The following is a 13,631-nucleotide window of genomic DNA, read 5'->3' as shown; positions in this document are numbered from 1 at the left end:
GGGCCCCCTACAGGGCAGTCTTAGCCACTGAACCACCAGGAAGTCCCCAAATGTATTACCTATTTAAATACACTAAGTTAAAAGCATGTTTGTAATTTTTTAACAGCTCCATTGCAGTATAATTTACATGTATGTTTTAAGTATACAATGCAGTAATTTTTAGTCAACTTAAGACTTGTGCAACCACCACGCCACCCAGTCTGAGCTCAGACCCATCACCTCATAAAGACCCTCGTGGCTTTGGTGGTCAATCCGCCCCAGCCACCCTTGGCCTGCGTCTGTGGACCAGCCTCTCCTGGATGGTCTACAGATGGGATCGTACAACACAGTCCTCCCATCTGACTTCTTTCATACAGTCAAGTGGGGAGACTCAAGTGCGTGGCAGCACCTTACATGCTGACCCGCTCCTCCGCCTCCTTGCCAACACCTGTCACCATTTTTTTGCTTACAGTCATCTTGGTGAGTGTAAAATGCTATTTCATTATAGTTTTAATTTGTATTTTCCTAATGACTAATGAATGATGTTGAACACATTTTCATGTGACTATTAGTGAAAGTTGCTCAGTCAAATCTGACTCTTTGAGACCCCATGGACTGTAGCCTGCCAGGCTCCTCTGTCCATGGAATCCTCCAGGCCTGAATACTGGAGTGGGTAGCCCTTCCCTTCTCCAGGGGATCTTCCCAACCCAGGAATTGAACCTAGGTCTCCCGCATTGCAGGCAGATTCTTTACCAGCTGAGCTACCAGGGAATGTGAGTATTAAACATTTGTATTTCTTCTTTGATGAAATGTCTGCCAATTTGTTAACCCTAACCCTAACCTTCTTAGTTGAGTTACATGTTCTAGATAAAAGTCCTTTTTAGAAATGTCATTTGCTAATATTTTCTCCCAGTCTGTGGTTTTTAAAATTTTTCTCAATGGTGTCTTTTGAAGAGCAGCAACTCCTTTTGGCTGTGCCACGTGGCTTGAGGGATCTCAGCTCCCTGACCAGTGGCTGAGCTGCGCCTCACAGGGGAAGCACAGAATCTTAGCCACTGGACGGCCAGGGAGTCCCAAGAGCAGTATTTCTTCATCTGATGAATTTTCTTTCATCAGTTTTCTTTCCTGAGTTGTGTTCTTGGTTTTGGATTTGAGAACTACAAGCCTAACCCAAGATGCTAAGGAGCTTCTTTCATGTTTTCCTGCAAAGTTTCCCGGTTTGAGCCCTTACATTTTGAGTTAACCTGGGCTTCCCTGATAGCTCAGTTGGTAAAGACTCTGCCTGCAATGCAGGAGACCTGGGTTCGATCCCTGGGTTGGGAAGATCCCGTGGAAAAGGAAAAGGCTACCCACTCCAGTATTCTGGCCTGGAGAATTCCACAGACTGTATAGTCCATGGGGTCGCAAAGAGCTGGGTGCAACTGAGCGACTTTCACTTTTACCTTCCCTGTCGTGAGAGGCAGGGGCATGAGTGAATCTTATGCATGTGGGTGTCCAGCTGTCCCAGCACCGTCCAAGACACTGTTCTTTCCTCAGGAAGGGCCATGGCACCTGTGCTGGAACCAAATGACCTTGAATCTAAGGGCTTATTTCCACACTCCACAATGATTAAAAAAATCTACCTTAACACCTGCAACACAATGTCTTGATTACTGCAGCCTTGTTTGTAAGATTTGATGTTCAAAATTTCCAATGCATATATTAAAGAATGTTCAACTCAAGAAAGTAGAGAAGGAACAAAAGGAACACAGAGCAGAAAGAAGAAATGATTAACAGAAAAGAATGTGGCTCCATCTCTGGCAAGAATGACCAAAAAAGCAGGAGGCACCAGTGGGATACTAGCAAGAGCAATGGAGAAATCACCAGACACTTGGCAAAGCCCACAGACAGACAAAAGAATTCTGTGAAAACCTAAGTCCACATAGAAACTTTCCTAGAAAAAATATAATTTATCAAATAATCTTAAAAACAAACAAAAGATTCGAGTAGGATTAAAATCATTAAGGAAATTTATAATTTAAAATCTTCCTACCCATCTTCAAAAAAATTAACTAAGATCTGATGGCTTTGTGGGAAGTTTAAACAAAATATTCAATAAAACGGATGTTCTCAATCTTATACAAACTTTCCTAGAGAATAAAAATGGGAGAGAGAGACTACTTTCAGCTCTGAGACTTCTCCCCTTGACACCAAAGCTAAACAGATACATACAGTTCCTGTGAAATGATTACATCAGAACATGCAACACATGTCCACGAACACAGCAAGAATCTGCGTGTGAAGGACCAAGGGCCGCCCCAGGAGCTGGAGGCAGACGGGCAACAAAACAGACCACAGAGCCCGGAGTCTGGCACGAACAGCGTGTGGAGACGTGCCAGGAAGACCAAGGCCAGCACCCAGGAGTCTGTGAGGGCTGCAATAGACAGAACACCAGGCAGAAAACAGCAGAATACTTGTTCTGAGGCCTGAGCCATGCACGCGCCCAGGACACACCACAGGGCCCATCGTGGCACCACGTCACATGGCAACCGTAGGAAGTGGCCACATGGCACACCTCAAAAACAACCTCAAAAGGCGATTTTAACTGAGGAAAGGAGGCTGCACAAAGACGCCTGTTTTGCAGTGTCTATGGCTTGTGGCTGCATCATAAACATGAAGACTCAGGACCCAGGTCGGCAGAGCTCAGCAAGTCCCCCGGGTTTGCTCTCGAGTGCGTCCCCGGGCAGCTGCACCATCACCTGCCCAAAGCCCTGCCGCCCGGTCCCCGCCCACCCCAGGCTCCAGCCTGGCCACCCTGCCCCCAGCCTCCCCTCCCTGCAGGCCCTGCCCCGCCCCTGCTCCTCACACCTGGGGCCCCAGCAGGCCCGTCTCGGGCCACAGCCACCCCCGCCCTACCTTTCTTGGGGCCAACAACAGACCAGCGCACAAAGCTCAGCCTGGGGTGGACTTGTGGCCTCAAAGGGGCACAGTGGGGCCCGTTGCCCCGTTCCCGGGACAGCCTGCTGGCTCTTCTGAAAGCAGCCAATCACACAGACATCTTTTTGGCATGTTTGTGATAAAAAAGGCAAAATTTAGAAACAAGAAAGATAAACGCTGGAGGTTTAAAACTGACAGAACAGGGGTTAGCAGGACGGCCCACCCTGCACCTGAAGAGGCCGAGCCAGCGGCCTGACCCAGGCCGCAGCGAGACCTCCAAGTCCAGCAGGAGGTTAACTCTCAGAGCCCAGACAGGCGGAGATGTGGGCCCCGGGAGGTGTCCTGCAGCCCAGTGTTCGTTCACTGAGACACACATGAGCACACTCCCACGTGCCAGAGACGTTCCTCTTCCTGCAGCACCCGGGGAAAGTTTCCAACAACACGGAAGCGTATAAACTGGAAAATTAGGGTTCCGCTATTCTATCCCTGCATCCACACTACGCTAATCACGTCTGGAATAAACGTCAGTGTTGTATATACACATATATTTTACTTATTAAATACGTATGTGTGTTTAGTTGCTCAGCAGTATCCGACTCTTTTCAACCCTACAGAGTGCAGCCCGCCAGGCTCCTTTGTCCATGGGATTTCCCAGGCAAGAACACTGGAGTGGGTCACCATTTCCTTCTCCAGGGGATCTTCCCAAGCCAGGGATCAAACCCAGGTCTTGTGCATCTCCTGCACTGCAGACAGGTTCTTCACCACTGAGCTGCCATATGTCAGAATATATATATAGGCAGACTTTGCTTTATTGCACTTCACAGATACTGCGTTTTTTATGAATTGTATGTTTGTGGTAGATGATGGCTAGCATTGTTTGGCAATACAGTATCTTTTAATTAAGGAATGTACCTTATTTATTTATTTATTTTTTTCTGAGGGCTTCCCTGGTGGCTCAGTGGTAAAGAATCTGCCTGTAATGTGGGAGATGCACGAGATGTGGGTTTGATCCCTGGGTTGGGAAGATCCCCTGGAGAAGGAAACGGCAACTCACTGCAGTATTCTTGCCTAGGAGATCCTATGGACAGAGGAGCCTTGAGGGTTACAGTCCATGGGGTTGCAAAAGACTTGGGCACAGCTTAGCCACTAAACAATGTTGTTTTTTAGATATAAGAAAACCTCACACTTGACAGACCACAACAGAGCGGAAGCATAACTTCTATACGCACTGGGAAATAAACTCACGACTTGTTTCGCTACAATGGTCTGGAACTGAATCTCAGTGTCTCCTAAGGGGCCTATATGTATAAATGTGTGTGCGTGGATATGTTACACATATATTCTGCCACAGCCAAGACCCGAAGTTCTCACGGCTACTACTGACTTTCTCCTCTTTCAGATGAGCCTTCAGAAGCAGTTGGTTACATTCCTATTTATAAAATTGATTACAATCACAACCACTGAGATTAATTTCGGGAGAACTCGAATCCTAAAGTCAACCTTCCATCCAGTAACACCCAATTATGCAATTTTCTCTGTGTTCTTCCAGAAGGTTCTGGTATCTTTGCTTCGGTCTCTCACATTTATTGCTAGGCTGCCTTAAAGATCTTATTAATTTTCTGAACAAAGCCGCCCACCCTCTGACTCTGACACGCTGGTCCTACCACTGGAAAAGGGGTCTCAGCACCTCAAGGAGCTGAGTCACATGCGTGTGCCCAAGAGCCATCACACGCCCAGCTCGCGTTCCCGTCTCCTGAATGTTGGGGCCAGGACCTCCCAAATCACGCTGAGTGACAGCCAAGGGCTGACATTTTCTTATTTTGACGCCGACGAGACAACTGTTCCATCAGGGAGTGTGAGGACCACTGGAGGCACCAAGTCAAGGTGCGCTAAGAGAAGCCCGCAGATGGGGAGGTGCGACCCCGCCACGTTCCCAGCAGCATCGCCGTGCGGGCCCAGTGATTCTCCCTTGATTCCTGACAGTGAGTGGCACCAACAGCGGGCTCTGTCCTGGCTATTCTCCCTGCAGTCTGCATGGAAGACGCCATCCCCCTGCTCCCCGCTGAAGACACCTGCTTTAACCTTTTCTTTCCTAAAGCACTCTGCAGTGGGTAGGGGTCACTCTGGCAATTAGCCATAGAAGGGAAGCTCCCGGCCATCCAGGGGTTGCAAGGTGGTGCTCTCATCGCTGAGGGTGCGGGTTCAGCCCCTAGAAACTAAGATGCCACCAGCTGTGCAGCCAAGAGGAGAAGGAGGAGAAAGGGGAGGAGAACGGTCGGGAGAGACTCAGAGAGCTGCTGGCACGCGACCATCTCTGCTGTGCCTTTCTCCCGGCCCTTCCTGTCAGGGACAGCCCATCTGGTCCTTTCCACCCGGCCCTTCCTGTCAGGGGAGAGCCCATCTGGTCCCTTCCTCCCGGCCCTTCCTGTCAGGGGAGAGCCCATCTGGTCCTTTCCGCCTGGCCCTTCCTGTCAGGGGAGAGCCCATCTGGTCCTTTCCGCCCGGCCCTTCCTGTCAGGGGACAGCCCATCTGGTCCTTTCCGCCCGGCCCTTCCTGTCAGGGACAGCCCATCTGGTCCTTTCCGCCCAGCCCTTCCTGTCAGGGGAGAGCCCATCTGGTCCCTTCCTCCCGGCCCTTCCTGTCAGGGGAGAGCCCATCTGGTCCCTTCCTCCCGGCCCTTCCTGTCAGGGGAGAGCCCATCTGGTCCCTTCCTCCCGGCCCTTCCTGTCAGGGGAGAGCCCATCTGGTCCTTTCTCCCGGCCCTTCCTGTCAGGGGAGAGCCCATCTGGTCCTTTCCGCCCGGCCCTTCCTGTCAGGGGAGAGCCCATCTGGTCCCTTCCTCCCGGCCCTTCCTGTCAGGGGAGAGCCCATCTGGTCCCTTCCTCCCGGCCCTTCCTGTCAGGGGAGAGCCCATCTGGTCCTTTCCGCCCGGCCCTTCCTGTCAGGGGAGAGCCCATCTGGTCCTTTCCGCCCGGCCCTTCCTGTCAGGGGAGAGCCCATCTGGTCCTTTCCGCCCGGCCCTTCCTGTCAGGGACAGCCCATCTGGTCCTTTCCGCCCAGCCCTTCCTGTCAGGGGAGAGCCCATCTGGTCCCTTCCTCCCGGCCCTTCCTGTCAGGGGAGAGCCCATCTGGTCCCTTCCTCCCGGCCCTTCCTGTCAGGGGAGAGCCCATCTGGTCCTTTCTCCCGGCCCTTCCTGTCAGGGGAGAGCCCATCTGGTCCTTTCCGCCCGGCCCTTCCTGTCAGGGGAGAGCCCATCTGGTCCCTTCCTCCCGGCCCTTCCTGTCAGGGGAGAGCCCATCTGGTCCCTTCCTCCCGGCCCTTCCTGTCACGGGAGAGCCCATCTGGTCCCTTCCTCCCGGCCCTTCCTGTCAGGGAGAGCCCATCTGGTCCTTTCCGCCCGGCCCTTCCTGTCAGGGGAGAGCCCATCTGGTCCCTTCCTCCCGGCCCTTCCTGTCAGGGGAGAGCCCATCTGGTCCCTTCCTCCCGGCCCTTCCTGTCAGGGAGAGCCCATCTGGTCCTTTCCGCCCGGCCCTTCCTGTCAGGGGAGAGCCCATCTGGTCCTTTCCGCCCGGCCTTCCTGTTAGGGGAGAGCCCATCTGGTCCTTTCCGCCTGGCCCTTCCTGTCAGGGACAGCCCATCTGGTCCTTTCCGCCCGGCCCTTCCTGTCAGGGGAGAGCCCATCTGGTCCTTTCCGCCCGGCCCTTCCTGTCAGGGGAGAGCCCATCTGGTCCCTTCCTCCCGGCCCTTCCTGTCAGGGGAGAGCCCATCTGGTCCCTTCCTCCCGGCCCTTCCTGTCAGGGGAGAGCCCATCTGGTCCTTTCTCCCGGCCCTTCCTGTCAGGGGAGAGCCCATCTGGTCCTTTCCGCCCGGCCCTTCCTGTCAGGGGAGAGCCCATCTGGTCCCTTCCTCCCGGCCCTTCCTGTCAGGGGAGAGCCCATCTGGTCCCTTCCTCCCGGCCCTTCCTGTCAGGGGAGAGCCCATCTGGTCCTTTCTCCCGGCCCTTCCTGTCAGGGGAGAGCCCATCTGGTCCTTTCCGCCCGGCCCTTCCTGTCAGGGGAGAGCCCATCTGGTCCTTTCCGCCCGGCCCTTCCTGTCAGGGGAGAGCCCATCTGGTCCCTTCCTCCCGGCCCTTCCTGTCAGGGGAGAGCCCATCTGGTCCCTTCCTCCCGGCCCTTCCTGTCAGGGGAGAGCCCATCTGGTCCCTTCCTCCCGGCCCTTCCTGTCAGGGAGAGCCCATCTGGTCCTTTCCGCCCGGCCCTTCCTGTCAGGGGAGAGCCCATCTGGCCCTTTCCGCCCGGCCTTCCTGTTAGGGGAGAGCCCATCTGGTCCTTTCCGCCTGGCCCTTCCTGTCAGGGACAGCCCATCTGGTCCTTTCCGCCCGGCCCTTCCTGTCAGGGGAGAGCCCATCTGGTCCTTTTCGCCTGGCCCTTCCTGTCAGGGACAGCCCATCTGGTCCTTTCCACCCGGCCCTTCCTTTCAGGGGAGAGCCCATCTGGTCCTTTCCGCCTGGCCCTTCCTGTCAGGGACAGCCCATCTGGTCCTTTCCACCCGGCCCTTCCTGTCAGGGGAGAGCCCATCTGGTCCTTTCCGCCTGGCCCTTCCTGTCAGGGACAGCCCATCTGGTCCTTTCCACCCGGCCCTTCCTGTCAGGGGAGAGCCCATCTGGTCCTTTCCGCCTGGCCCTTCCTGTCAGGGACAGCCCATCTGGTCCCTTCCTCCCGGCCCTTCCTGTCAGGGGAGAGCCCCCGAGGCCCGGCCGTGCGCCCACCTGCTCGTCACTCCGGTGGTAATCACCGTCTTCCTCCTGCTTCTCCTCCGCTGCCTCTTTGTTTGAACTGTCGTCCGCTTTGGTTTCTCCTTTTAGCAAAAACAGAAAAGACTGTATCACGATATCCAAAGTGTTAAACTGTTATTTCCCCCCCACAGAACACTCAAATGCTATGGAATCCCAGGGTGACAGGAGTTCACACACGTAAGAGTCGGAGGAGCACTGGTCGACAGGGCTTCAGTCGCAGCACTCGCAAGGCTGCGGCGGGGGCGGGTGTGTCCGGGGGCTCCCGGGCAGGGGGCCATCAGCCGGGTACCACCAGGGTGTCACACCTCAACTCTGCCCAACAGCACGGCTCCCAGAGCTCGCGCTGGTCCCACACGGCTTTAAAAGTCAGGCCTCCAGCTCAGCAAAGACAGGATTCCAGGCTCCCGAGCTGCCTCCGGGCCTCACCTCCAGGCCCTGAGCCTGCAGGTATATAGCCCCCGCTCCTCTAGGCTGGCAACCAAGGCCTCCCCTTCTCAGATGTTCAGAGATGCACAGAACAGACCAGAGTGCTTAGGAACCTGTGTGGCCCATGGAGTCAAAGGTTTGAATAAACTGTTACAATATGTACAGATTCAAAGCACCATTAATTTTCCATCAAAGCCAAGGAGAAGTTGGCCTTTCTGCAAGAAAACAGGCAAACTGGGAGAAGAGGCCTGGGAGGGCCCATTGTGCACATGTGGTCCCTGCACACCCCACCTCCAGGCAGCTCCGGGGCCCCCGCAGGCCCCCGCTACGGCCCGCCACGTAAGCCCTGGGACCGGGACCCTGCTTCTCAGCATCCCCCACTCCTGTCAGCTCTGCAAGGACGCTGACGCCCACCAGGCCCATTGGGAACCTGCAGGGGCTCGTGCGTGTGAAACACAGCCACTCACCATTCCGGTGGGGGTCTAGGTGCTGCTTTGCAGAACACGTCTCCCCCTTGATGTCTCCAGGCACTTCCAGGCCTAACTTGTGGTAGAATTCCCTCTGCTTTCTCATTTCCGCTATGAAAAATTAATATGTAATCCTTAATCTTAGGCAGGTGATGGATTATCTTAAAATTCTGCACACAATCACGTGAAAAAAAGGGCAGGTTTGCTGAAAAGGTCTGAAGGCTGCTGCCCATGAGAAATGACAACTTTAGACCGTGCCCTCTGGAATTTCAGAGCGGCTGCCAGCTGTGTGACTTGGGCCGTGTACCAGGTTGCATGTACCAGGGTGCGTGTGCCAGGGTGCGTGTGCCAGGGTGTGTGTACCAGGGTGCATGTGCCAGGGTGTGTGTACCAGGGTGCGTGTGCCAGGGTGCGTGTACCAGGGTGCATGTGCCAGGGTGCGTGTGCCAGGGTGCGGCCCGGGCCCCGTGCGTGTAGGTGCCACTGGCTCCCCCAGGACAGGCCTCCAGGTGTGCCTGACAGAAGAGTGCTCGTGGTGTCCACGGCTGGCAACCACGGCTCATTAGTCCTGGGGGGCTGGAGCCGCCCACCACAGGGGAGGGGTCTCTACCGGATGGAGGCGATGGAGTCGGGCAGCACGCAGCCTCCTGCCCAGTCGTCGGCCTCAGACACGAGTGGGGCCAGGCGGCGAGAGGACAGCTGTCCAGGCTGGGTCCTCGCACGCCCCTGGGAAGGGCCGACTCTCTGACACAGGTGGCTACCGAGGGGCAGCTCACACCCAGGTAACAAAGCGGCAGTCGCTGCTCAGGGCCACGTGGCAGGGAGCAAAGGAAATCTAACCCAGACCAGTAACCGCAAGGCACACTGTGGAAAGACCTGTGGGCAGGCGACCTGGTAAAGCTCGAGTCACTGCACATCTCTCCCCCTAAATACCACAAGCTCTGTGAAGGCCAGGAACATGCCCCGGTCATGTCCTAGACCCAGGCAGATGCTGCGAAATACCTGACTGTGCAGGAAAAAAACGAACGCGTGAGACAGCGGGCTAAAACGGAAGCAGGGAGGCCTCTCAGAACTGCCTGACGCACGAGAGCCAGCGCAGAGCTGGGGGGCACCGGACCCAAACACGCAAAGCCCAGTTTGCGCCACGTTTTGGTAATACTCACAATATTTCCAACTTGTCATTGTTATTGTATTTGTTATGATATCTGTGATCAGGGAACTTTGATGTTATTATTTTAGTTTTTTTTTTCATTTTGTGTTTTTAACTAAGAGATATACACTACTTTTTAGCCATAGTGTTATTGTACACTCAGTAGCCCCCAGTATAACGTGAACACAACTTTTATATGCATTGGGAAACCAAAAGATTGATGTGATTCACCCTATTGTGATACTTGCTTTATTGCGACAGTCTGAGGCTGAACCTGCGGTATTTCTGAGGTCTGCCTGTACCTAGTTTTAATTCCTATTTCTTTAATTTTTACCTATCAAAATGAAAAAGAATGGAAAATAACAATACTCGATGTCAGATACACACAGGTATAGAAATGTCAATGGGGATAACTTTTCAGGAAGGTTGTCGTTCAGTAGCTAACCCGTGTCCAACTGTTTATGACCCCATGGACTGCAGCACGTGGGCTTCCCGTCCTTCACTACCTCCTGGAACTTGCTCAAACTCATGTCCATTGAGTCGGTGATGCCATCCAACCATCTCATCCTCTGTTGCCTCCTTCTTCTCCTGTCCTCAATATTTTCCAGCATCAAGGTGACTTACATAAACTGCTAGTAATGTATCCCAAGGAAATAACCAGTAAGTGTCTAAGGAAATAAAGCCTTATTTCCAACACTGAAGTATCAGAAACCACCTGCATACTTAGCACTGGGTAATGTGGGCTAGGCCAATCAGAAGCGTGCCTCCCTGCCAGCCTCCTCCTGTCCAGCAGACATGTCCAGATGGGACCGCAGAGCCTCAGAACCCCGCTCAACAGCACACATGAGACACACCACCCCCTCCCAACCATGGGTGAACAAGAAAAATCTAACCTAACTGCTGTGCTGGGACACACACCGGTGACACACGCAGGGACACACGCTAGTGACACGCAGGGACACACACTGGTGACACACGCTGGAACACGCCAGTGACACGCAGGGACACATGCAGGGACACACACTGGTGACACGCAGGGACACACGCTGGGACACGCAGGGACACACGCTGGTGACACACGCAGGGACACATGCAGGGACACACACTGGTGACACACGCAGGGACACACGCTGGTGACACGCAGGGACACACACTGGTGACACGCAGGGACACACGCTGGGACACGCAGGGACACACACTGGTGACACGCAGGGACACACGCTGGTGACACACGCTGGGACACGCCAGTGACACGCAGGGACACACTGGTGACACACACTGGTGACACACGCTGGGACACACGCTAGTGACACGCAGGGACACACACTGGTGACACGCAGGGACACACACTGGTGACACACGCTGGGACACATGCCAGGACACACGCTGGTGACACGCAGGGACACACGCTGGTGACACACGCAGGGACACACGCTGGTGACACACGCAGGGACACGCCAGTGACACGCAGGGACACACGCAGGGACACACACTGGTGACACATGCTGGGACACATGCCAGGACACACACTGGTGACATGCAGGGACACACGCTGGTGACATGCAGGGACACACGCTGGTGACATGCAGGGACACATGCTGCTGACACACGCTGGTGACATGCAGGGACACAGGCTGGGACACCGGGACTCATGAGCTGTGGCTCCGCGGGACCACACCTGTGAAGTCCTGTGGACTGTCCCACCCGGGAGGGGCCAGAATCGCACGGGCCCTCTCCCTCCCACCTGCACCCGGGAACCTGGGGACCGAGGGCCTGGGATCAGCCAAACCGTGAGAGATGGGACGGCCCCGCCCAGAAGCTCCTGACGCTGACACGGAGTCAGCACCACCCTCCCAGCTTACAGAGGTGCTGAAGTCCCTGCTTCAAGAAGACTCCTCTTTGGGGAACAAATGGCAACATCTCTAGATGAAACAACAGGGAAGGGGGCCAAGCCGGCAGCTCTGGACTCCAGGTCGTAAGCACACCGGGTACTTTGTGAGATCTTAGCATGTTTAAGACACCCTAGAATAATGTTTAACCCTATCAGTATTTTATTTCCATGTATTCTTTGCCTTTCCCCAGCACTAGAAAATAAAGTATTAGTTGCTCAGTCATGTCCGACTGTTTGTGACCTTATGGACGGCAGCCGCCAGGCTCCTCTGTCCATGGGATTCTCCAGGTAAGAATACTGGAGTGGGTGGCCATTCCCTTCTCCAGGGGATCTTCCTGATCCACGAATTGGAACCGGGTCTCCCGCATTGCAGGCAGATTCCTTACCAGATATCTGAGCCACCATGGAAGTAGAAAACCCTTCAAATATCAAGATATGACAGTTTCTACAAATATTTACTCAGAAAATTTAAATTCTTCTTTCTTGAATGAATTCTGTGAACAGTGAAAGAAGACTTTAACAGTATTACTCCTTAAGTTGTGTCTTAAAAGTCAGATGTGACATCTACTGAGCTAACAGTGTTGAGAGAACACTCCCAAATGAACTGCTGCCTCTTATCTTGCAAAGAAAGCTGTGTTTCATCAGCTGGCACCGCCCCACCAGCCAGCACCCACTCTGAGTGGACCACCCTTCACCAAGGACAGGACAGTCTCAGGGCTCAGAACTGCGGAGAGAACATCCACTCTCAGGATACTTGTACCACACAGTATTTCTTCTCAAGCCTCATAAGATTGACTTAAAGCTTGTATTTAAAGTTTAAATCCCGTTAGACTTGGCCGACCAGGGCTCCCGGCGTCACCTCCGGGCTGCACAAGCAGGAGGCGCCCCCGCTCCGCCCCCGGGGCCTGGCCAGGGCTGCACACGTGCCGGGCACCGGGTGCCCCTGAACGCAGAGAGACACGTGAGCCAGGGTGGACGAGACCAGCGAGCAGATGGCAGGGAGCTCAGGGCGGGCCAAGCGAGATGTCCCAAGCCAGGACCCCCAAGCGAAAAGACCCTTGGAAGCCCTACTGAAGACACAGGGGTCCAGGGGGAGGTTCTGACGCTTACCCTCTTGGAGGCCTGGGACCAATTTGTAAACAATATCCTGCATGGTTCTGTCATGACTGGCAAAAGAACAGAACAGGTGGGTTAGCCAGAAACGTCAATCCTCAAATTCTCAAACCTTTTCCATGTAACAATAACACGCTCCACAATCGCAAACTGGAATTTTAGTTGAATTTTGCTTCTAGTTTGTACTTATAAAAACGTCTGTGCCAGCAAGAGTGACACAGGATCCGAGCTGACACATCAGAGTGTGGACTCCAGATGCTGGTGAACATTCAGAGAAGGACACAGGCAAGACCCCTTGGCGACCAGCGGCCCTCGCCCGCTGGGCTTCTCAAGTCCTGCAGGGGTCAGTCAGGCAGTCTCGGGCTGCACCAGACCAGAGGGGGTTTCTCAAACATCCCTGACCAGGACCTGTGCAAGGAGCACCTCTCATGTCTGGACACTCATGTTGATGTGAATGTGTGGATCACTCACACTCACACACACACACACACACGCATCCATGCACACAACAGAGCCGGCCTCCAGTACCCACGACACCCTCTGTACTTCCTACTCCCCAGCCCCACACCTTCTCCTAAAGCTCTATGGAGCCGCAAGGACAGGATGGGGGCGGAATGGGCCCGACATGCCTCCTGCAGGGCCCTTCCGGCATGGCCCCCACCCCGAGGCGCTCACCCGATGTACTGCAGGGGGTGGCTCTGGTGGATGACGATCCTGCAGGTGGGGCAGGTGTTGTTCTCCTCCAGGTACTTCACCAGGCAGCTGCGGCAGACTGAAGGGGGGGGCGGGCATCAACAGCAGGCAGGGGCACTCCTCCCGCTGGCCCCCTGCCCCGGGCCACCCTGGACAGGCCCGTCACCTGGGCCCACCTCCCACGGGGGACACAGACCGG

At 54.7% G+C, this 13,631-nt stretch overlaps 1 protein-coding gene across 2 annotated transcripts in view; it reads right to left on the bottom strand.

Moving 5' to 3' along the window:
• Nucleotides 1-13,631, bottom strand: part of PCGF3 (polycomb group ring finger 3) — a 48,470-nt gene that overhangs the window by 15,355 nt on the left and 19,484 nt on the right. For both annotated transcript variants that reach the window (XM_025290465.3, XM_044946280.2), the window contains 4 exons: nt 13,415-13,511; nt 12,737-12,792; nt 8,586-8,696; nt 7,666-7,754 (listed from right to left, as the gene is read on the bottom strand). In XM_025290465.3, the coding sequence (XP_025146250.2) occupies nt 7,666-7,754; nt 8,586-8,696; nt 12,737-12,792; nt 13,415-13,511 (353 nt within the window). The remainder of the gene's footprint in view (nt 1-7,665; nt 7,755-8,585; nt 8,697-12,736; nt 12,793-13,414; nt 13,512-13,631) is intronic.

This window comes from Bubalus bubalis, chromosome 7 (genome assembly GCF_019923935.1).
Source record: "Bubalus bubalis isolate 160015118507 breed Murrah chromosome 7, NDDB_SH_1, whole genome shotgun sequence".
In the NCBI taxonomy this organism is placed as follows: Eukaryota; Metazoa; Chordata; class Mammalia; order Artiodactyla; family Bovidae; genus Bubalus; species Bubalus bubalis.
This window is presented reverse-complemented; position numbering and strand designations above follow the sequence as displayed.